At 36.1% G+C, this 24,860-nt stretch overlaps 1 protein-coding gene across 2 annotated transcripts in view; it reads left to right on the top strand.

The window, feature by feature from the left end:
• CHN1 (chimerin 1) overlaps positions 1-24,860 on the top strand; it is a 202,453-nt gene that overhangs the window by 75,823 nt on the left and 101,770 nt on the right. The window contains exons 5-6 of one of the 2 annotated variants that reach the window (XM_011943992.1): positions 8,117-8,148; positions 11,506-11,619. In XM_011943992.1, coding sequence (XP_011799382.1) covers positions 8,117-8,148; positions 11,506-11,619 — 146 coding nt within the window. The remainder of the gene's footprint in view (positions 1-8,116; positions 8,149-11,505; positions 11,620-24,860) is intronic. The other variant, XM_011943993.1, reaches the window with a different exon arrangement.

Below are 24,860 nucleotides of genomic sequence, written 5' to 3'. Positions count from 1 at the left end.
CTTGACTTTTCCCTTTGGCTTAGTGATTTGGGGGTCCTGATAATTTGTTTTTCTTTCACACCCATCTCTACAAAATTTTAAAATATAATCAGCTTGGTGTGATGGCATGTGCCTGTAGTCCCAGCTACTCAGGGGTCTGAGGTAGGAGGGTTGCTTGAGCCCCAGAATTCAAGGTTGCAGTGAGCTGTGATCCCCACTGCACTCCAGCCTGGGTGACAGAGTGAGACCTTGTCTCACAAAAGAAAAAAAAATGAAAGTAGTTCATTGTGGGTAAAACTTCACAGTAAATGTTAATTTAATGAATTTCATTGATATTTTAAATATTGTAAAATGATCTGCTGTTCAGTTATTTATTGAATTCCTATATTGTACTGTGTATTTTATGCCACATTCAATAATGGTAGATTAACTTAAAGGTTTTCTTCTCCAGTGAAATAGCGTATAACATTTATGCAAACCATGTTATTGTTAACAGAAAAACCAAACACTGTAAAATATTTAGAAATTCATTCTGAGCCAATATGAGTAACTAAGGCTCAGAGAACATTCTCAAGATCTTGTGAGAAAATATGCCTGAGGCAGTTGGGTTAGTTCGCATTTATACATTTTAAGGAGACAGGAGTTATGGGTAAAATCATAAATCCATACATGGAAGAACATTGGTTCAGCCTAAAGAGGTGGTATATCTTGAAGTGTTATAGTCATAGGTGGATTCAGATATTTTTTGATTGGCAATTGGTTGAAAGAGTTAAACCTTGCTTAAAGACTTAAAGTCAGTAGAAAGAAATGCTTGAGTTAAGGTAGAGGGAGTTGTGGAGACCAAGGTTCTTGTTATGTAGATGAAGCCTCTGGATAGTAGCTTTTGGAGAGAAAAGATGGTAAATGTCTCTTTTAGACCTTAAACGTGTCACATTCTCATTTAATCACTCCTAGGTCCAGGAAAGACCTAGAAAAGGAAGGCCTGGATGTATTAATGGAAATTCTCCACAGTTGCAAATTCCCCCACAAGGGATGGCTTTGAAGCGCAGGGCCTTTTCAAAATATGTCAAAGAAATATATTTTAGGATAAAATATTTGTATCTCCTTTAGAATCTGCTGTCATATGATACCATACTAGAGCTGGATTGGAATTTGGTGTCTTATTGCCACAGTCTGTGTTGTCAGCCTTATGATGTCTATTTCAATGTTAATGCTGGTCAGTTGTGCCTAAACTCCAAAAGGTAGGGGGTATAATGACCTTCTTTCTCATGATGGCCAGAAATTCAGTTTTTCAGGTTTCTTTGGGGCCCCGTTTGGTCAAGAGGGAATCCATTTAGGTGGCTGGAGACCTTAGGATTTTTGTTTGTTTGTGTGGTAAAACATTTTATAGGCACCTTTTATTTTCAGTTAGAAATCATTTTTCTTCTCATTTTTCCTACCCATTTTATGGTATCATGAAAAAATGTTAACTACTAAATACAGAAAATTGGAGAAAGCGAAGCATATAATTCAATACAAGTACTCATTTTAAAACATATCTTAGTTACGTTGAGTTCAACCAGTTTTAGTCTGTAGTTTCTTATTAATTTATAAAACTTAGTAACAAGCATATAAATGTTTGTGTAAACATAAAGATGTTTTTCCTATAGCATGTAACACTTGAAATTCCTCATTTGATGTATTTGTAAGTAAACTAATTTGGGGTTATTAATAATCATTTTTATAGTATGAATTCCTTAATTTAATTATCCAAGTAATGTTATATTGTCTCTGAGTTTGAAAAGACGATTCCAAATCACTGAAGTAATCATACCTTAGACATCAGCAAAACATCTAAATGCTATTGTAGAGGAAGAAAAACTTTTCTACCTTATTAGGTTCAGTAGCTGCGATTTTTGGACTATACTGACAAAAGGCAGACTAACAGGAGAAAAGGTTTATTTCATATGCACATGGAGAGCGGGATCTCAGAAAATAAGTGAAAACACCAAGGAGGCAGTTAGACTAGGGGGTCATATACCATTTTAACAAAGGGTGATAGAGATAAGAGACTAGACAAAGAAAAAGGGATTTGGGCTTGGCAGGGTGGTAAGTTGTGGGAAGGAAATATGTGATAAATAAGGATTTTTAGTAAGGTTTGTTATGCAGACTGAGGTCATCTCAGGAGATTAGAATTGTCTCTGGAGTTGGTTTCCTCTTCCTAGTATGGTAGAAGAGTATATCTTTACGTTTCTTTACAAATGTAAATTTCTTTTACAAAAGGGAATTTATGCTATGTTTTTAGACAGAAAGGGGGAGTACAGAAAGCATCTATGTTTGATGTTTCTAAATTGCCTTCAGTTTAAAATAATTTTTTTTTTTTTTTTTTTTTGAGACAGAGTCTTGCTCTGTCGCCCAGGCTAGAATGCAGTGGCACGATCCCAGCTTACTACAAGCTCTGCCTCCCAGGTTCACGCCATTCTCCTGCCTCAGCCTCCTGAATAGCTGGGACTACAGGCATCTGCCATCATGCCATGCCTGGCTGATTTTTGTATTTTTAGTAGAGACAGGGTTTCACCGTGTTAGCCAGGATGGTCTCCATCTCATGATCCGCCCACCTCAGCTTCCCAAAATGCTGGGATTACAGGTATGAGCCACAGTGCCCAGCTAAAATAATTCTTATGCCAATGTACCATGTTTTAGGGTAGTGTATTGTGATCCCCTTTACTATCTAGACATGAGAGGAAAAAAAATCTAAACTTAAGTTTTGATTGACATTTCAATTATAAAAATACAGAAAAGATGAAATTGGTGTGTGAATTTTATTTTTGATACAGTGCTCATTATATATAAAATGCTCTTAATTATCAGTGCTTACCTAATTTCCTTTAATTCAAAATTATTTTGGGTAAAGCAAATAATTATTTAGTAACATAAGGCCATAATCAATTGTTTTCCGAAGATGATTACGTAGGCAATTAATGGAAGCAGATTATGGACTTACTGTAGGACTACTGAATAAATAATCAGTATTTCTCCTGGATTGGGAAATGCAGTGGATTGCCACACCATTTGCAGCCACCAATCTCACTACTGTCACCGCTTATTTGTACTTGCCCAGGATTTTCCTTGGTAAATAGAGTATTTTCAAAAACTCTCCTTTAACTTCAGTGCCATACACCTTCAACTACCTGCAAAGATCTCATGATTTGAAGGAAAGGCCATGATCTCTTCTCAGAATGTTGAGAGACCCCATTCTAATGTGTCTCAAGCTTCGTTATTAGGTTACACAAAAGCTAATCTTAATTTATATTGTTAAAGGTGATATTAGGTATATAATTAATGTACAAATACATTTTTCTTTAAGAGTTATGATATTATGGTCAAGATTGAAGTTCCTTTTATGCCTTTTCCTTGGCCCCCTCAGGTCTGTTCTCCACCCACTTTCCTTGAGGTAACAATTTGAATTTGGTATGCACACTTCCAGATCTCTATTTGTGCCATAAATACATATCATGTGTGTATGTGCTTTTTCCTAAATGGTGTCATTCTGTATTGTTATTGCATAATTAACGTTTGTATTCAATAGTTTGTCTTAATGATTTTGCCATGTTAGTCCCGATAGATCTACATTATTCCTTCAAACTGTGTATATTATTTATATTATAAATCAAGTTAGTTATTGCTCTATTGGTGTATATTTAAAATATTTCTATTTTTTAATGTATGTATGAGTGAATTAATGAATAAATGAATGACGGGGTCTTACTCTGTCACTCAGGCTGAGACTGCAGTGATGTGATCATGGCTCACTGCAGCCTCAACCTCCTGGGGTCAGACAATCCTCTCATCTCAGCCTTCTGGCTAGCTAGGAGTACAGGCACGTACCACCACCAAAAAAATTTTTTTAAATATTTTGTAGAGATGGGGGTCTTGCTATATTGCTAGGCTAGCCTTGAGTTTGTGGCCTCAAGCAGTTCTCCTACCTTGGTCTCCCAAAGTACTGGGATTACAGGTATGAGCCACCGTGTCTGACTGCCCCATTTTAAAAATAACTATGTCAAACCTGTAATCCCAGCACTTTGGGAGGACGAGACAGGCAGATCACGAGGTCAGGAGATCGAGACCATCCTGGCTAACATGGTGAAACTCCGTCTCTACTAAAAAATACAAAAAACTAGCCAGGCGAGGTGGTGGGCGCCTGTAGTCCCAGCTACTCAGGAGGCTGAGGCAGAATGGTGTAAACCTGGGAGGCGAAGCTTGCGGTGAGCTGAGATCCGGCCACTGCACTCCAGCCTGGGTGACAGAGCGAGACTCCGTCTCAACAACAACAACAACAAAAAATGACTATGAAGTGTGCATATGAGAACATTCCTATTCACGTTTTCGTGTGTACATGTACATGTATATCTTCCTCTAGAGTAAATACTGAGCATCTTCATATTTTCAGTTGGAAAGGACACTGCTAAATGATTCTTTTGGGTAACATTTTATCATATAATGCTATAGAAAATTAATTCTTTAAGACTTAAACATTGAAATTTCATCTTCGTAAGCAAAGATTTATTCTCAAGCAGTTGCCTGACCCCACTCTATAAGCTTTGGACTAAAACTAGAATAGCCATCATCTGTAGCTGTAGGAGTCAGCTGGCATATTCTTAGTACATTGAGTTTTATGAGCAGAGAAGTTATTATGGAACAAGGCCAAATCAGGTGGAACTCACCTCGGGAAGATAATAACCTGACTACAACCTCACAGATAACAGAAGATTCATGAGGGATAAAGTATTATTTAAGTGTATGATATGGTTTGGCTGTGTCCTCACCCAAATCTTATCTTGAATTGTAGTTCCCATAATCCCCACGTGTTGGGTGAGGGACCCGGGGGGAGGTAATTGAATCATGGGAGCAGTTACCTTCATGCTGTTCTCGTGATAGTGAGTTCTCACGAGATCTGATGGTTTTATAAGGGGCTTTTCCCTCTTTTGCTTGGCACTTCTCCATGCTGCCACCATGTGAAGAAGGACCTGTTTGCTCCCCCTTCTGCCATGGTTGTAAGTTTCCTGAAACCTCCCCAGCCATGCGGAACTGTGAGTTAATTAAACCTCTTTCCTTTATAAATTACCCAGTTTCATCACGTATGTCTTCATTGACAGTGTGAGGATGAACTAATACAGTATAATTTTTATGAAAAGTTAAAATCATGACTCTCCTATAGATATGAAAATGAACACATGTTAAAAATTTATTTTACTCATAAGATATGAGAAAACTAGGCAGATGTTATAATCAGTTGAAAGGAAAATGCCAAAAACTCTTATATGGAGTCAAGGAATATTGAGATGAATTGCACATGGAGACAAAACTAGTTTTTCCACTCAGAGAGAGAGGGTAGGGAAAAAGTCAGTTCAACCACCAATATGCAGGAAAAAATGTATCTATTAGTTACCTACAACTTAGGCAGTACCAGAGTAGCTCAGACACAAGGCACTGGGCTGGAATCTGATAAGCCAGTAGGGTATGCTATAGATTAGGTGTCCGCAGTCCCCAGGCCATGGACCAGTACCACTCTGTGGCCTGTTAGGAACCGGGCTGCACAGCAGGAGGTGAGTGGTAGGTGAGCCAGTGTAGCTTCATCTGCAGCCACTCCCCGTTGTTCACATTACTGCCTGAGCTCTGCCTCCTCTCAGATCAGCGGCCATATTAGACTCATGGGAACACAAACCCTATTGTGAACTGCACATGCCAGGGGACCTAGGTTGCATGCCCCTTATGAGAATCCAGTGCTTGATGATCTGTCACTGTCTCCCATCACCCCCAGATGGGACCGTCTAGTTGCAGGAAAACAAGCTCAGGGCTCCCACTGATTCTACATTATGGTGAGTATATAATAATAATAGAAATAAAGTGCACAGTAAGTGCAATGTGCTTGAATCATCCTGAAACTCTACCCCCACCCCTGCCCCGGTCCATGGAAAATTTGTTTTCCACAAAACCAGTCCCCGGTGCTAAAAATGTTGGGGATCACTGCTATAGATGATGAACAATTTTTTATTGAAACAAAAGTTTTTCTATGCTGTGAGTAAATATATCAAGTTTGCTGAAAACAATACCAGACTTGGCACGCAAGCTGTATGCAGAACTAAGGGAGAAGATCACTGAAAAGATAGGCTTTGAGTTGCTTTGGGGACTGCCATATTTAACCAAATTCACATGAGTCAGTGTTAAATAGACAGAGGGCGTGTTCCCTTTTTGCCATTCTTAAGAATCCCAATTGTGCCTTGATCCCCACCATTTGAACAAGTAACCTTGAATAAGTTTTGTAATCTCTTGGATGCTCAGTTTCTCCACTACCATGATTCTGCAATCTCACTAGTTGGTATATACCCAAAGGAAATGAAATTAATATGTTGGTGAAGTATCTGCACTCTCATGTTCATTGCAGCATTGTTCATAGTATCCAAGATACGGAACCAACCTAAGTGTTCATCAGTTAATGAATGCATAAAGAAAATGTGGTGTATATGTACATAATGGAATACTGTATATTCTATTTGAGTATACAGTGGAATACTGTTTATTTCAAATTGAATACAAAAGGAAGTCCTGTCATTTGCAACAACAGGGATGAACTTAGAGGACTTTATTTATGTTAAGTGAAACAAGGCAGGCCCAGAAAGACAAATACTGCATGATCTCACTTGTGGAATCTAAAAACATTGAATTCGTAGTAGCAAGAAGTAGAATAGTGGTTATCAGTGGCAGAGGGAAGGAGAAGGAAAGAACGTGGTTGGGGTGGGAATTCAGGAGATATTGGTTAAAGGATACAAAATTTTATTTAGGTTGGAGGATTATGTTCAAGAGATCTATTGTACAACTTAATGACTATAGTTAATAACAATGTATTATATACTTGAAAATTGCTGAGGGTAAATTTTATGTGTTCTAACCACAAAAAAATAAGTATGTGAAGTAATGTGTGTGTTAATTGGCTTGTTTTAGCCATTCTACAATATATACAAATATCACAACATCATGCCATATACCATAATACACCACACATACCCCTTTTATTTGTTAATTATAAGTACATTTAAAAGAAAAGGTGAATTTTGCCAAGAAAAAGAAATGAGGATGATAGTACTATTTCATAAAGACAAAGTAGAATAATTCCTCTTATTTTGAGGATTCAGTGATCTTTAAATGTAACTAAAATGCATAGCAAATAGCAAGAGCTCAATAACATAGTACGTGGTGTCATCAAAATACCTACTAGGGAAAAGCTTTTTTGCTGTTCCTATGATTTTGTAGTCAGAGTTGGCATCTTGTCATTCAGGACTCAGTTTAAATGTCATCTCAGAGAGAGCTTTGCTAACCACCCAGCTTAATAAGTACCTCACTAGTCTTCCCTTTTGTTACCCACTCCTATTTTCATTACAGTATTTACTACTACTATCTATTTTGTTTTTTAAACTTCTTTATTATCTGCCTGTCACTACTAGAATGTAAGTGCCGAAAGAATTTTGGTCTTATATAGTAATGTGTCCCTGCAGGTAGACCAATGCCTGTCACATATTTGCTGTTCAGTGAGTGTATGTTGAATGAATGGGGTACATGCCCTCTATCTTCCTGTGAAAATTCCTGGGCATTTATCTTGCTGGGGCTTTTCTTAGCTATAGCCAGCACACATGCCCTGACAAGCTGTGGTGAGGGAAGAGATGATGGGAGAACAGAAGGGCAAGAGTATATGGAGATGTTAACAGAATGGAGAGTCTGGAGCAAGAGGGAGAGGAGTAGCAGGGGAGGATGGGGGAGAAAGCTACAATTGAGGGTGTCACAATTGTGGCTATATGTTTTGGGGTGTTATGTTCACCCTTGAATAAAGTGAAATTTTTTTCAGCTCTTTAGATTCTAGAAATTAAAGATAGTTTAGTCTAACTACATACACAGCATTTTATAAATAAGAAATAGGTCTGGAGAGATGAAGTGACCAGTCCAAATGGCACAGGTAACCTACTGGTAGAACTAGGACTCCATACTCTGTTATTTGAATTCTTTTTTTAATATATGCTTTAGTTTGTCACATGCACAAAATGTTGAAATATGTTCTGCATGTTTGCATTTTTACAAATATGCCTTTTTTTTCCCTTCCCAATAGGTAGAAAACAGACCAAAGTATTATGGAAGAGAGTAAGTATGAATTATTAGAAAGCATTTCAAGGATTGGCATATGTAAGAGAGACAGGGTAAATGGATGCTTTTAAATGAAAGCAAGAGGAAGAAGTATTCAGGTTTGGTGGAATTACATTTATTTCTTAAAAATTTCTAATGTGATCTAATTGGTGAACAATATAGACAATAAAGACAAGCATAAATAGCATGGGAAAGTGTACATGCAATAATGTTAAGGATGCAAACCATACAAGTAAATAATCTTAGATGTATATGAGGAAAATGTACATATTTGTGTTTTTCTGTACATGTATATTAGGCATATAGATATGTACATATGCACACATGTATGTACAGTGGGATGTGGGTGATTTATTCTATATATTTTTATTTTTCAGATTTTTTAAAATAGTATGTATTTATTGTGAGAAAAATATAATTCATGCTACTGAGAAACAACTAATGTTAACAGTTTGAAGTATTACTCTCTGAAGAAATATTTTCCTAATGGATTTGAACCAAATTGAGATATTATACATACCATTTTATAGCCTGATTGTTACCATTTAAAATTGACAACGAGCATTTTTCTGTTTTGTGAAAAATGCAATGATTTTTAAAGTCCTTAATTTTTCAGGTTATTGAAAAACAGAAATGTGACACTTTGGGGAAAAGAATAAAAATCACTCATAATCTCATCATTCCTCAAAATTGTTTTTTATGACTGGAGATCATATCAGATAAAAGTATACTTAACAAATATTTTTAAATTATTTCAAATTACATATGTTTTCAAGACGTAGGAATGGATTACAGATGCATACCTATGAGTTGATGAAAAGGGTGATTTCGAAGTTAAGAACCACTGGTATTCTACAGTACAGTTGTATTGTAATTTATGTAGTCATTCTTCTACTTTTGGTGTAATAGGTTGCTTTTAAACTATACTATTGGAAGTAACACCATAGGAAACATCTCAGTACATGGGGTCTTGGGGAGTTAGAAATTTTTGATTAACTTGTGCAAATAGTTTTAAAATTCTTTAAATATATTTTCAAGTTCTGTTTCAGAATTTGTTTTCTTTTAAGTTAATTGAATTTTTTTTTTTTAAGATGGAGTTTCGCTCTTGTTGTCCAGGCTGGAGTGTAATGGTGTGATCTCGGTTCACTGTAACCTCCGCCTCCCAGGTTCAAGCAATTCTCCTGCCTCAGCCTCCCAGGTAACTGGGATTGCAGGCACCGCCACTACGCCCCATTAATTTTTTGTATTTTTAGTAGAGACGGGGTTTCACCATGTTGGTCAGACTGGTCTTGAACTCCTGACCTCAGGTGATCCACCGTCTCAGCTTCCCAAAGTGTTGGGATTACAGGCATGAGCAACTGCACCCAGCCTGCAATGAGGTTTTTAAAATTACAAAACCTCCTGGGTTCAGGCGGTTCTCCCACCTCAGCCTCCCAAGTAGGTGGGACTACAGGCACCTGTCACCGCGCCCAGCTAATTTTTTGCGTTTTTAGTAGAAACGGGGTTTCACCATGTTGGCCAGGCTAGTCTCAAACTCCTGACCTCAGTTAATCCACCCACCTCAGCTTTCCAAAGTGCTGGAATTAGAGGCATGAGCTATTGTGCCTGGCCAGTTAATTGAATTTTTAACCAAATAGATAACTATATTTTACCAACTGTATTATTTGATATTATGTAAAGTTAAAATATATACCAGTGTGCTAAATAGCAAGGGATAGGTTACCATCTCCTTGCCTCCAGCAGATTCAGAGCATTAGCCTTTGGACCTAGTTCTCAAAGATTGGAAAATTTATGGAGATGAGAAATTTAGGAGCCCATTGTAAACCGAGCTGTCATGATTTGAACATACCTACTGTGAACTGTTTGAAGATTTAAATTGAGAGACTGAACCATCCCTATCAGGAAAAATTCCAGAAAATTTCCTCTTGTCCTTCATAAAGTTCCTGAATTATTAAAGTGCCATTTCAATGCCTTTTAAATGTATCATTCCAAATTCAAGTGACGATTGTTTCTTTAGTACCAGTAAAAGCTGCAAAATTTCTTTTGAGCAGTGGGTCATTGCGGTTATTGTAGGGGAGGAAAGACTTTCCCTCTACTTCCTATGTTTGTGAGCTGGGTCTATGAAATAAGCAAACAATGTGCAGATTAACAGGAGAGAAGGTATACAAATTTATTAATTTTTAATACTACTTGCACAGGGGCATCACAGAAAAAAATAAAGTGAATACCACTCCAAAAAGTGAGATTTGAGAATTTGTATGCCACCATAACGGGAATGGGAGGGAAGTTTCTGGCCATTGACAGGAAGGTAAATGGTAGTTTGTGACAGTTTGTCTGAGTGTATTGTTGACTTTTAGTCTCCTCTCCTCTATAAGAGTCAGTCTTCCCTGGTTGCTGAAACTGATGGGAGGGCATTGATAACAATTGAGTTCCTTTTGGATGATCTGTCTTTAGGTAGATAGGAAGAGTCAGAGAAAGCCTGTCTCTGCATTTGATATTTTTAAAGTGCCTTCAGCTCAAAATACTTGATGCAGCAAAGTGGCGTATTTTGGGGTGACATGTCCTGAATTCCTTCATTATCTTTGAGTTATACAAGGACATATAGGTTCTTTGTAAATTGTAAATCACTATACAAATGTAAGATGGCTTTTTATTTTTAATGTGTGTCACCAACATTTTTTTTCAGTGTTTTATGCCAGATTGTTATAGATTCATCTGTGTTTGTGTAAAGAGCATGTTATTTATGTTTATTCTTTCTCTATTTTTCTGTGTTAATCAAAGATAAGGTTTTAGCAGGGAATGAAAACAAGTATTATACTTGTTTGCTTTGGGCTTGAGTGTTCAGTAACGCAGATTATGCACATTATTGGGCAATCATGCCAATTAAGGACAACCCAGGGTCCTGGAAAATTGCCAACATGGACTCAGAGCCAAAATTTTGGAGCAGTGCTACTAATGGGAAGAAAGGAAAATAGGATACATTTCTGTGTGTGTGTGTTTTTTTTTTTTTTTTTTTTTTTAGCAAGCCATATGATTAAATGGATACATAAGAAAGGAATAGTCCTCTTGAGAGAGGTGGTTGATCTTCCCTTAGATGGATGTAGATTTTGATTCCATGGTTGTTAACTGGATTGGGTAGTCCTTTGGTGCTGTTCTTATCACCACAGAGAAGCTGGCTGGGGGCCAGGCCCAGAGAAACACAAGCATAGTTAAACCCAAGTGCTTCCCCTCCATTATGTGGCAGTACTTTGTCTAGAAAACAACAGGAGAAGGTGGTGGTAGTAGGATGTTGTTTTATCTTGTTTTATTGAAAAATGTAGAAAGCACAGTTTCTGAACAGACTTTGTTTCTTAGGTTTCATGGCATGATCTCCAGAGAAGCAGCCGACCAGCTCTTGATTGTGGCTGAGGGGAGCTACCTCATCCGGGAGAGCCAGCGGCAGCCAGGGACCTACACTTTGGCTTTAAGGTTGGTCATGGGCCTGCAATTACTACTGTGCTTTATTTAAAACTCTCTTAATAGAGGGCTTTAAATTTTAAAAGCATCCAGCATGTAATTGAATTGGTTCTTGTTTTCTTGGGATCTAATTATCATTTTAATAGCTTTGAGACCCTTTAAAAATTCCTTGTGAATGGTAGCACTCAGTAATTAAGAATAGAAATTTTTTTTTTTTTTTTGAGACGGAATCTCGCTCTTGCCAGGCTGGATTGCAGTGGCATGATCTCGGCTCACTGCAACCTCCGCCTCCTGGGTTCAAGTGATTCTCCTGCCTCAGCTCCTGAGTAGCTGGGATTACAGGCGTGGGCCAACACACCCAGCTAATTTTTGCATTTTTAGTAGAGACAGGGTTTCACCATGTTGGCCAGGATGGTCTTGATCTCTTGACCTCGTGGCTCACCCACCTCAGCCTCCCAAAGTGCTGGGATTATAGGCATGAACTACCACACCTGGCCTGAACAACTTTTAAAGCATTTTGTGGGAGCTGCTTCCTTCCATTCCATCTTACCCCTTCTTTACTGTTTGTCTAGCTTGTCAGCTTCCATCAATTTCTTGAATAAGGAAAGAGACCAAGAGAAAAGATCTTCATAACTTGTAAAGCTAAAGTCACTGCCATTTCTCTTAGGTTGCCTTTTGGTTGGAGCAGTTTTTCTTGGGAGCTCTTGGCTCTTCCCTATCAGCTGAGCTTCACTTAGTGTTTTGGCTGTTCTTAGCTTACAGTGCAGTGCCCAGAAACAAATACTCCTGTTAATCCTGCAATAATAACCCAACAGTAAGAACAGTAATACAAGAGCACACTTACCCATTGTACTTACCTTACGCCAGGCCTCTAACCTCATTTAATCCTCACAACTCTGTGTATTGTTATTACCCCCATTTTACAGATGAGGAAACAGAAGACCTGGATGGAGATTGAGTAACTTAGTGAAGATCACATATTTAATAAGTTGTGCTGCTGCTATTTGAACCCAGATTGTCTGACTTCGGAGTCTTTGCTCTTAATATTTCTACATTGCTGCCTCACCAAAGGCTTAGAGTAATTATCTATTGTCTTTGTTCATCCCTTTATTTGTTCATTCATGTATACATTCATCTATTTGGAAAAGACTTAAAAGCAGAGACTTCTGAAGACAGAGATCAAATATATGGAATTTCTTTTGGTAGTCACAAATAGAGGATAGAAAGTTGATGTTAATGTTGAGGACTAACATGTCTTATTCCTTCTCCAATAACTTATACCTGTGTGAGTGAGCAGGGCCTGCTCTGATTCCTGTCCACAGGATTTTATATTAATCTTTCTGTTAAATAGAATGATATAATTCAGTATTATTTCATACTGAATGCTGAAATAATTAAATACTTGGAGAATAGAGCTTGCCACAGGAGTTCATGGAAATTTGCTTTCTATGGTAAATTATGAAGTGTAAATTTCCCTTCAATTACTTAATTATACTGTTTTTTTCAGGTTTAAATTGTGGTATACAGGAAAAAAAATTCTGGTATGGCGATTCAAATACCTATTTAATTTACCATTAATTGAATTAGAAGACTGATTTGGGGCAAATCACAGAATTTCTTGAAGTTGGTTTCTTCATCTTTCTACTCCTAACATACTATAATTCTAGAATTCTTCACCACTGTATTTCCAAATAGTCTGGTCATCTGATTATCTGTGGTAAACAGCCTTGATGTAAACGCTGGTGGTCCAGAATAAGGAAGGAAGAAGGTGGGGTAAAATGAGAAACAGAAACCTCTCTTTCTTTCCCCTTGGTTGCCATTTCCCCTGCATTTCTCCAGGATCACATGGAAGTTATAAAACTTTAATTGGAACTCAATTTTACCTAACTGCAATTCAGGTACTTTCACCACATTACACCACATTGCCTATCATCTTACATCTGTCACACAGTTTTCACCAGCTGATACCAGCAAATACTTGAAGGCTAAGGATTTAGTTTGGAGAAAAGTAGCACCCAGACCTTCCTATCTCTTTCTCATTCCTGCCTTCTTGCCCTCTCTCATTCTACTCATGGCTTTACATTTCTAATCACTTCCCATCCACTTTGGCCCAGTAGTAATGTTTGATGGTAATGTTTCAAATTCATATCTCTGGGGTAACTTACAGCCTTTCTTTTGTTACTGAAAATTGCCATAAAAATCATTACTTGGAAAAGAAATAATAGTGAGTAAAAGGGGGCTGTAATGGTCATAGATAGAGGAATTTTACTCATAATATATATTGAGTAATTTATGTGCCCAAATATGATTGACAGTTTCCTTGTTTTAAACTTATTGTATGGCTGAGAAGTGTTAAGCAAAATCTGAAATAGAAGTTGTATTGATATATGTATTATTCTTATCTGATACTCGCATTTCACCTGATGATTCTCCCAGTTCACATCAGTTTGTTTTTAACATACATATAATCCATTAAGGGGTATCCAGTTTGTCTATTTTATACCCATCAGTGTTCTTTATGCATTTACTGTGTCAACTGGGGCCTCTAAAATTAGAAATAAGTCCTTGAACTTGATTCCTCATAGACACCTCAATCTCAATATATCTAAAACTGAACTCAACGCTTTTCTCCCAAATATGCTGTGGTATCTATATTTCCTTTATTAGCTAGTGACACTATTATCAGTCGATTCCATAAGACAGAAACCAAGAAATTATTTTCACTTTTTCTTTTAGGTGTATTTTATTGTATTTGTAAGGCCTGGCACTATTCATCTAGAGGCCCCTACCTTACATTATACCACACACTATACTTCATATCAAATACATGTTTTCTGCTGTTAAAATTGTGTAAAGATTTTATGTAAATTGCTTTTGAAATTAACTTTAGTTTTATAATTTTATTTTTTTGTGTTTTGGAGCCATATCTTTCTTTTCATATTTCATATTTTTTATATTTTTGTATTTTTCGCTTTTCTTAGACCCTGGCAAGCCCTGGGTACTGTACCTGTATGATAATGATTAAGAGGACTTTTTCTTTCTTGCTCATCTCACACAGCCAAATCCAACAATCTGATTTCTTAAGTATTTCTCAAAATTATCTCTCCTTTTCCACCCTAAGCCACTTCCTGGACTAGTTGAGTAACTGCCTAAGAAATGTCTGTGTGTCCAGCTTCATCCCTCTGGTGTATCGTCCCCAGTAATATAAATGATCCACCTGAAAATCCGATGGTGTGATCAGCAAGGTTGTAAGGTTAAGTAAGGCACAGAGTTTCAAAGAACACACCTCCCTCACACATTGGCACCTCTCCTTGACTTAAAAGGGACTAGCCCTCCACTGAGGACCCTAATGAATGCTATGAGGTGTTCTTTAGGGAAGTGTGTATTGTATATGTGCTGTCACAATACCAACTATCTGCAGTCAGAAAAGAAGTTTTCACCATGTGGCATGTCAGGTGTTCTATGGGTGAGATATTTTTTGCTCTTCATTTGCATCTTCTTCCATGCCCCATCCAGCCGAAATTTTAGGCTGAGCCTTGTCTGGCTTTCCTGCCTATGCTCATATTCATCTCTTGACTCAGGAAAAATGATTTTGACTCAGTGAAAGTTTGTCACACAAGGGAAGCATATAGACAGACATTTGCATGTTCAGAGTGTATAGTTGTAAAGAAGATGCTAGCCAGGCACTTGATTGTGACTCATGAAGGGTTTCAAAGTGATTCTCAGATTTTCTGTATGCTGATTTTGACAACATTTGTATTCATTATAGTTTAATGAGATATGGCAAATATCAGTTACAAGTAACCTAAAATAAGCAGTTTGATTGAAAACACATGGCTTTCATCATTTTAGAGCTAATTATTTAAAAGATATGTTTTATAAGGCACTCTAATTTTTCTCACTAAAAGAAAAAAATGCTAGGTTGAGTTTGGACGTTTTCTATGGTCCATTTTTCTGGTTTACTATTCCTGACTTCTGCTGTTTCTGATCTGCTGTTAGACCCATCCACTGAGTTTTTAATGTCAAATACTATGTTATTTAGTTCCAGAATAATTCATTTGATTTTTGGAAATAGTGAAGTTTAAGGAGGTGAAAAACCTTGTGGAGAGCTAATATGAGTGAATATATGAAATCTTTTAAATATTTGGTATCTACTTTCTCATTGTCACCACTGTCCTGGATAAAAACCTAAACAATTTATGGGTATAAATGCAATCATAACCCATTCAGAACTAATTTTTTTCTTGCTGTTTTTATCTAAACATTTTATTTTTGGGGGGATTGCTGTAAATGCCAAAAGGCCTTTACTAACTCAACAAATTTGTATCATTTTTATCTTAATGACTGTTTACTTTTCCTCCTTGAACAAAAATAATGCAAATAGGTGAATTATAGCCTAAAATTAAGATCTTTCTATTATTTCTCCTAAGTCATCCATGTATTGCAGAGCACGTTTGCTTAGACTCTCCAAGAGTTTTCTTGGAAATTAAAAAAAAAAAGAATTCTTTATCACTGTTGGACATTTAATATGGCATAAGACTAAAGTTATGCATTAACTTTGACTTATTATTGGGCTCTCTGTTGAGAGCCCCTTTGTTGGCTCCCTTTGATATAAAATACCCCTTTTTCACAATGACTTGAGCTGCTAAATTAGTTCATTTTTACTAATAAAAATAAATCTTGTGTTTATTTTACTAAAACTGGAAAAAGAAACATTTAAAATGTTAACAGCTTAAACAGGAACACTTTCTTTGTAATGTATAGGTTGAAAGAATAGAGGAAAATCAGAGAGAATAAGGAATTGAGATAAAAAAAAACTATCAGAAAAGAATTGCAGTTACCCACTCTCACTGTTAGAATTTTGAAAATCAAGTTGTAGTGTAGACTTTAGACTTAGACAAACCTGCGTTCTCGTTACCTGACCTTATTTTGTATATTTAACCTTTTCATGCTTTAGTTTCCCGTTTATAAAATGGGGATAATAATCCCAGTATATCTCAAAAGAGACCCTTTAAAATTCTGTTATTAGCAGCATCCCACTTTCAAGAATCATATTCTCTATCAATTGAGATGCTTTCAGCCGCAAGTATTGCCTGACATTCAAAATAAGCAAACTCTACTCACTTAGACATAAGTTATTTAAGGTAATATCTCACATACTAAGTTCAGAAATGTAATAATAACATAGATGGTCAGTATTCTAGTGATGTTGTGAAGGACTTGTGATCTTTCTGTTTGTATTCATAGCCAGTCACAGCATCAGCTTCAGTCTAAGGTTGGTTTTCCTTGCGGTCAAAAGGTAGCTGCCAGTGCAATCAGAATTGTAAGCTTTTTTGTTTATGCCCAGCAGGAGAGTATAAGGGAACCTCTCTTCTCTCTTGCAGTATGCATCCTTCAGGTTGATAGGGCTAGCATGAGTCTGCCTTTCCCATTCCAGGACCAATAACATCTCAGGGAAATGCATGTACTGATTGCTTGTCTAATCTAGCACCTGCTCCTAGAACTGGGAAATGGGTCAGCTTCTTCTGGAAGATAAGGCTTTGGAAGGAAGAATGAATGACCAAACAAAATCTGGTTTTCTTTTCTTGTTGTAAGTGAAGGAAGAAGGTTGGAGGAAGGGAAGGAACGCGTGTACCATTTAGATAGTTAACCATAGCCAAGTACAGGCTGTACCTGGAAAGCAGTTTCTTTGTTAGGCAGATCAACCCATGGTGTAATTTTTCAAATATTTTAGCTCTGGTCAATCTCTTACTAAAGTTGTATATCTAATTTTAGCTTTAGTAAATACTGTAGTAAGAAAATCAGGTGTGAGTTCCAAAGACAGTTTTATGTGAGGGCAGGCATCAAAGAGTTTTGTAAAACATGTTTTGATAATGTTCTTTTGTCTATAATATTTTAGAAATTTGATTTGAAATGTTGTTTTCCAAATTGACTTTAGGTCAGTATTTTAAAGGTGATATGGAAAACCTAATTATATTAATAATATTAGCATAATGAAATCCATAGATTTTTTATTAATATCTAAAAATATTTATTCCTGGTATGTCACTAATATGTGTCAAGGCCTTTTCATGGAAATTGAGGGGGCATGCTCTTCACTGTTAAATTGGGCAATTGAAATAATTCTCCAGATTCTGAATTATCAAAAGAGCAGCACTTATTGAACTTTTTTATTGTGCCAGATACTATTCAAGTAGGTCAAGAAAGAAGACATTTAAGCTAACTCTTAAAGGTAGACTGGCTTACCAAATAAAAGGGTAGAATATGATGAAAAACAAGCATTTTGGGAAGAAGAAATGGTGCCAGAATGTAGAACACCATGGAGCATTTCGTGTATGGCAGTCTGTTGAGGGACTGGGAGCAGGGGAAATTTTAGCACTTAGTGTGCCAGGAGAGCCTAGAATTTCATGCTTAAGAATTTGGGCTTTATCTGTAGGAAATGAGAGTCATTGAAGACTTTCAGTAGAAGACAATAAGGGTTACATTTACAGTTTAGAAAAATTTGCTGGAGGAATTAGAATGCTGAGTGGAAGGGGTGGTAGGAACTATGTTTTACCAGAATTATTTAGATGATTAATTTAGTAAGCAGTTTTTCTTTGGCTATGGAGAACTGATATTTAAAAGGGCTTCTCTGTATACCATGTAGATTTTAAAGGGCTCACTTTGAGGAGAACTGTTAACTCCAAATTTGGCAATTCCAGAGACATTTCTGTTAATCTGACTCATTTTAGCTTCTCTAAATTGGGAGAAGAACAAAGTAACATGTGCAAGAGTCTTGATAATCCCCAAACTCTGTATCTGGATATTTTAGGGCATATTTGAACGTACTCCAGAGAATGCCTTATACCTACAATACTTGGCACTTTCCTGTTGATTTTATGCTGACAATAATGTAAGAATTATTTGGAAAAATTTTAGTAATTGAGAACAAATGATAAATCCTGTAAAAAACATGATGTTTGGGAAAATTATATTTTCTTTTAAAAATATGTCACATTTCATAAATTCAGAAACATAACTTTTATCAATCTGAAAAATAAAATTATACAGAATAGTACATATATAGTATCATATTACTTATATAAAATTTCGTACCTATAGTAGAACGGTGTCTAAAAGAATGATCATCAAAACGTTTGGTGTTCATTGCTTAGTGACTAACTTAAACATGATTGTTACTTCTTTGTATTTTTTGAGTTACCTGATTTTTTTTTTTTTTTTTTACAATGAACGTGTATCATTTTACAAACAGAAAAACCCAAAAGAGCTATTTTTATTTTGAGAAGAAATGAAGACATTAATTTTGTAACCTTGGGTCAAAACAAAAGATAATACCTCCTAAATCTCCGAAGATTTGACACTAAACAGAATGTATCGATTTATTTAAATAATTCCTTGGAAGAAGGATTGGTCAACCCAGGGGCAATAGAAAGAAAAGTCATAGAGGCCTCTGTTCCATCCAAGGTCTATACGGGAAGGGAGTCTTGACCAGCATTGGCAGTGCTGTTGCTGGCATGGAGAGGAAAAAGGAGCCACGTGGGTCTCTCTGCCATTAAATGTAATCAATTGAATGTTTTTTCCAGTAGTAGTTCCCAGAGCCTATGAGTATTGTTAATAGGAGTATACTGCATTTCCCAAACTCATTTGATCATGAGACGCCCTTTCCATGGACTTTCTCAGTGGAACACACTTTGAGAAATGTTCCATTCAACATTTAATCCCTCAGTTCCTCTTGCTCTGGACCTCATGCTCACCAAGCATGGCTTCCCATGTTGTCTGTCTGCAGAGTGAGAAAACTTAAAATATATAGGCTGAGTGCTGAGAGCCTTTGAGTTATTATTTCTCATTTTCAATTAACAAATTAAGATTAAGTGCTGGTACTACCGGGACGAAAAGAAGGAAGAAAATCTACCAGGTTTCTTCTGTTTGGTAAATTCAGATAAACATGTACTCCCCAGCCCTCATTTTTTCCCCCTTTTTAAAAGACACCCTTTTTTGATCAGTGAACCTAAAACGACTGCTTACTAAAATGTTAACTTGATAGAGAAAAAACGTTAAGGGTTAATTGCCTCACTGATCCTTTTTCTTCCTGTTTTCTAATTTTTTTCCTGGACCAAAAAAGACTTGCCTCCTATCCAAAGAGGGTCATGAAACATCTACCGAAGGCAACCAAGCACTGCTTCCATGTATTATAAAATTGTACCTTTTTTTTTCTTACTCTATTTGCAAGCATGGCTTTTGTGTGTTCTCATATCTTACTTTTTTAAAACTGTTCTTCAGTTATGTAGCATAGGAATTCACCTATTTCAAGTGTACAGTTCAGTGGTTTTTAGTACATTCACAAAATTATGACGTAATCAATTTTAGAACATTTAATCACCCTGAAAAGAACCTCTATACCCATTCACCCTCACTTTCCGTTTCTCCTCAGCTCTCCCAGCCCTAGGCAACCACTAATCTACTTTTGTCTCCATTGATGTAAACAACCTAGACATTTCATATAAATGGCATTATATAATATACGTTCTTTTGTGACTGATGTTTTTCCCTTAGCATAATATTTTCAAAGTTTATCCATGTTGTAGCATCTATAAGTACTTTATTCGTTTTTACTAATGAATAATATTAGAAAAATATTCCAATAGTTGATGGACATTTGAGTTGTTTCTGTTTTTTGGCTATTATGAATAATACTGCTGTAAATAACGTTATTATGAATAAAATTGTGTACAAGTTTTTGTATAAACATATGTTTTTATTTCTTTTGGGTATATACCTAGGAGTGAAGTTGCTGGGTCATATTGTAACTCAAAAGTAACCTTTTGAGGAATCATAGAATGGTTTTCCAAAAGTGTTTATATCATTATAGTCCCACCAGCAGTGTGTGAAGGTTCCGGTTTCTTCACGTCCTTTTCAACACTTGTGTTATGTCTCTTTGAATTATCCTAGTATATGTGAAGTGCTATCTTTAAAAACATTTTATCCTCAGCATGGTTTTTATTCACTAGTATTCTGTCTATTCAATCTTCAGCTCTCTCTCAAAAGTATGCATACATAGCAGTGGATTTAAAGTAGAAGGCAGAGAAAGCCAAAAAACTGATTTCAAGGTATTTTTGGCTTTTGTGTTTTTAAGGCATGGTATAAAGCAAATTTTATCATTTAAGGGTAGAGTTGAGTTTCAAGTACATTTTGGGGCTAATAGAAACTTTTACATAAAGAGGATGACTGTCCCTCCAGTTATCTACTTTGCAAAGAAGAACTAGAATCTCATTTGTGTATCTGCTTTAAGGTACAGTGGAAGGCATGCTAGATTCTCTTAAGATTGGCATTTTAGTAACTAGATACAGTCCTAGCATAGGTGGATAATGTGATTCCTTTGCTCTCAATGATTTGGAGCCACCAAATAGTTTATTAATGGACTTAACAGTTTTATAAATATAATAATAGCTAACATTTCCAAATATTTACTCTTCCAGGCATTATGGTAAATACTTTATGTGAATTATCTTTTAGATAGCCCACACTTTTTTCATACTGCCGCACCCATACAAAGTGATAATGTTGTGTGGTACGTTAAGGTAAATGCATGAGATTGATCATGGCCCAGTGTGACTGGCTCAAGGACTTCAGTGTATCAGACACTTTCTGGCCTCTGAAAGGGCTGGACAGGTTTGCTGTCTTATAACCCGTAACCTCTGTTCTTGGCAACAGGTTGGAAAACTAAGTTTTATCTATAAAATAAGACCATGTAGTAGATACTATTATTTTCCCCATTTTACAGATGAGAAAACCAAGGCTTAACTTGCTCAAGAACAAACAGCAAAAAAACTGAGAAATATAACTTGTTTAAAAACAATATCTAGCTGGGCCTGGTGGCTCACGCCTGTAATCCCAGCACTTTAGGAGGCCAAGGTGGGTGGATCACCTGAGATTGGGAGTTCGAGACCAGCCTAACTAACATGGAGAAACCCCATCTTTACTAAAAATACAAAATTAGCCAGGCGTGGTGGCACATGCCTGTAATCCCAGCTACTCGGGAGGCTGAGGCAGGAGAATCGCTTGAACCTGGGAGGTAGAGGTTGAGGTGAGCCGAGATCACACCATTGCACTCCAGCCTGGGGAACAAGAGGAAAACTCCATCTCAAAAAAAAAAAAAAAAAATATATATATATATATATATCCAAAAACAATCAAAAAACAGGCAGCACTTTTTCTAAGTTGTCAAGAGGTATGACACACAAGTAAACTCTGCGTTTTTAAATCAATGCCATTTTAGTAATTAAGATTTTAAAGTTATCAGGACATTACTATTTTTATAAACAGATATACCTTGTTTAAAGCCTTTAAGGATAAGGTTTATTCCAACTTATTCTCAAGGGTTCACTTTCCAGCCCCACCACTCTCAAAAGAGAAAAACCAAATTAAGTGCATTTGAAGTTTAATAATTTAAACAAAAATCCCATTATAAGATCACTTGGTAGTTATTTGTACTTATAAAAATAATTTTATAGTAATTTTGTATAACTTATCAAAGAAAAACAGCAATAATTCTTTATAAAAATAACAGCATATTTGCATCTATGTAATTTATTATATTTCTATTATAAAAGCAACACATAGATATGGTAAAAAAAAAAAAAAAACAAAACCTGAAATAAAAATGTTTAGAATGATAAATTATAGTACTTTCCCACCGTGATATACTTCTAATTCCACTCCCTAGAGATAACACCATTCACAATTACTTGTCTATCCTTCCAGAAACTGGTCAATGCATAAAATATACTTCTGTTTTTATGGCATATATGCATATTGTGCTTTATTTTAAATGAAAATTGTTAAGGAGTGGCCAACTGTAACAGCAGAGATGATCTCTAGTCTTTGCGGAGGTTTGCCCTATTGTCTGCCTGACTATATAGTTGTGCAATAAACAGCTAATGCCTGACAAAAGCCATCATTACCTGTTTATTTAGTTTTAGCTGATTGGTAGTTTAAGATCATGTTGAGCCAGATTCTGTGAGTTTAGCTTCAGTGCCCATGTGGGGGTTGATGATCAGTGATAGAATGGACAACCAGATGGTCAAAAAGAGCTCACCCATATTCTGTAAATGCAGTTGTGATTTAATTTATTATAGCTTTGAGTTTAGAATACTGATAAGATTCTGTTAAGCAAGGGATTTCTGTGAGAGGGTGATATAATCTTTACAGTTCTGAAGATTCTGTGTGAAGAAACTATTGCTGCTATATTAGAAAATGATAAAATGCACTGAAATAAAAAATGTAATTTTGCTAATGATTGAAAACACCCAACAATTCATAACTGAATCTCAAAACATTAGGTTGACTTATAAAGTGAGCTTGGCCAAAGAGTTCCTGAGTAAAGCCAGAGAATCATAGTAGATATTGATAAAGGGGCTTTTGCAGTTTTAAAATATGAAAATTGGTTGAAAGCATTTTTCATGTTAAAGAAGAAGGATCAAAAGGAACTGGGGAAGGATTATGCTGCTAGTAGGCGTTGACGTGTAATGTACTGTGTGTTCTTTTGATCTGATAGCTCATGATAGGTTCAGTTGGTTACCATGGTTTCATTCCATTTCCTGCAAACCTTCTTGTTGTGCTATTTGGAATAAATGAAAAATAATGTTCTGTAGAAAATTTTTCAAAACTGTTTTTCTCCTCTTAGTTTAGATTATGAATCATTTTATGGGAAAATTTTAAGATATAAGAGTAAGTGATAACACATGATGACAGTAACATTTAGTTCTGCAGTATTGGAAAATTAATATTGATGAAGGGGATAGCACAATTTATTTAAAAATATATTATCAGTGCTAAAAAGCTTTTAAAAAACATTGATATAATAATTCCAGTTTATGTAAGGTATTCTTGCTCAGGTGTTCTTTAATAAAGCAAACTATAGAAAGTCATTGATATGACACAGTAGGAAATGGGTAGTTTAACATAAGGCATCCCTTACTTGAAAAAATTGGTATGTTCCTGAAAATGTGTTGCAAATTGAACTGTATTGTAAATGCACAAGAGGAGATAGCTGTTCAAAAAGATTAGTATTTTTTCCCTGACAAATATACAATACAAAAAATATTTTAAAATGTAGAAAAACACAAAGAAAAGCAAAAAGCACCCCTAATTCTACTATCCAGAAATAATCACTGTTAAAACTCCATTGTATGAAATTCTAGCATTTTCTTAAGTTATACAGAAATGACTTTATACCAGATACACTATATTATGGTATACTTTTTTTCAGTTAGCTGTGTATCATGAATATTTTCCATGTTGATAAATATATGGGAAGTTTGCTATTTGAATTAATTCTTCATAAGGTCAGGTTTCATCCTCCCCTTTTTAAAAATTCTGATTTTCACTTGTATTTACTTATTTAAATGTAGGTCTATCAGTAACTTTGTTTTTATTACCATGTGTACTAAACATAAAATGCAGAAAAGTAGGAAAAGAAAAATATTACCTATAATCTCATGGCCCTCAAAGACAAACATTATTTTTTGGCATTTATTAAATGTGTTTTTGTTGTTCTTCTTGTTGCTTTGTTTTTAGAAAACTACAGTCTCCTTCTAGGTGCTGGAGATACAAGGAAGAACAAAACAGTCAAGATCCCTGGCTTTATGGAGCTTAACAGTTTATTAGGTAAAGAGAGGATTAGACTTTAATGAATTGTCCCACAAATGCCAAGCTAAAAACTGAGGCAAGTTGCTGTGGAAGGAAAGCAAGGGAACTATGAGTGCATAAAGGAGGATCTGATCTAAACCCGGAGTCTCACTCTAAATCTAAATTGCAGTCAGGGAAGGCTTTTCTGAGAAAGGAAAATCTGATTTGAGAACTGAAGGGTTGTTAGAGTGATCTAAAGGAAGAGAGTGAGTGAGAGGGCAAAGAGAAAGAGCCTAGAAGCCGGACCAGCATGTCCATGCAAGGGCTACAGTGCACATCTCTGAACTGAAAGAAGAGGATGGCCAGGAGCACAGTGAGTTGGAGAGGGAAGAAGTGAGGCTGCACATCTGCTTCTTGTAGGCCATGTTAAGAATTTTGCTCTTTATTCTTTTTTTTTTTCCTAACATATGCAAGATATGTATTATGGAATATATCAAGATAGACTGAATGTTTAAATCTGATTATACTGTGGAATCTAAGGATTCAGGACCTGAGGAAACAGAGTGCTGACTGTAATTCTGTTCTGGGTGGCCAGGTGGTTTATAAAATTTTTTTTTTTTTTTTGA

The sequence above is a fragment of the Colobus angolensis genome, unplaced genomic scaffold (genome assembly GCF_000951035.1).
Source record: "Colobus angolensis palliatus isolate OR3802 unplaced genomic scaffold, Cang.pa_1.0 Scaffold224, whole genome shotgun sequence".
Lineage (NCBI taxonomy): Eukaryota > Metazoa > Chordata > Mammalia > Primates > Cercopithecidae > Colobus > Colobus angolensis.
This window is presented reverse-complemented; position numbering and strand designations above follow the sequence as displayed.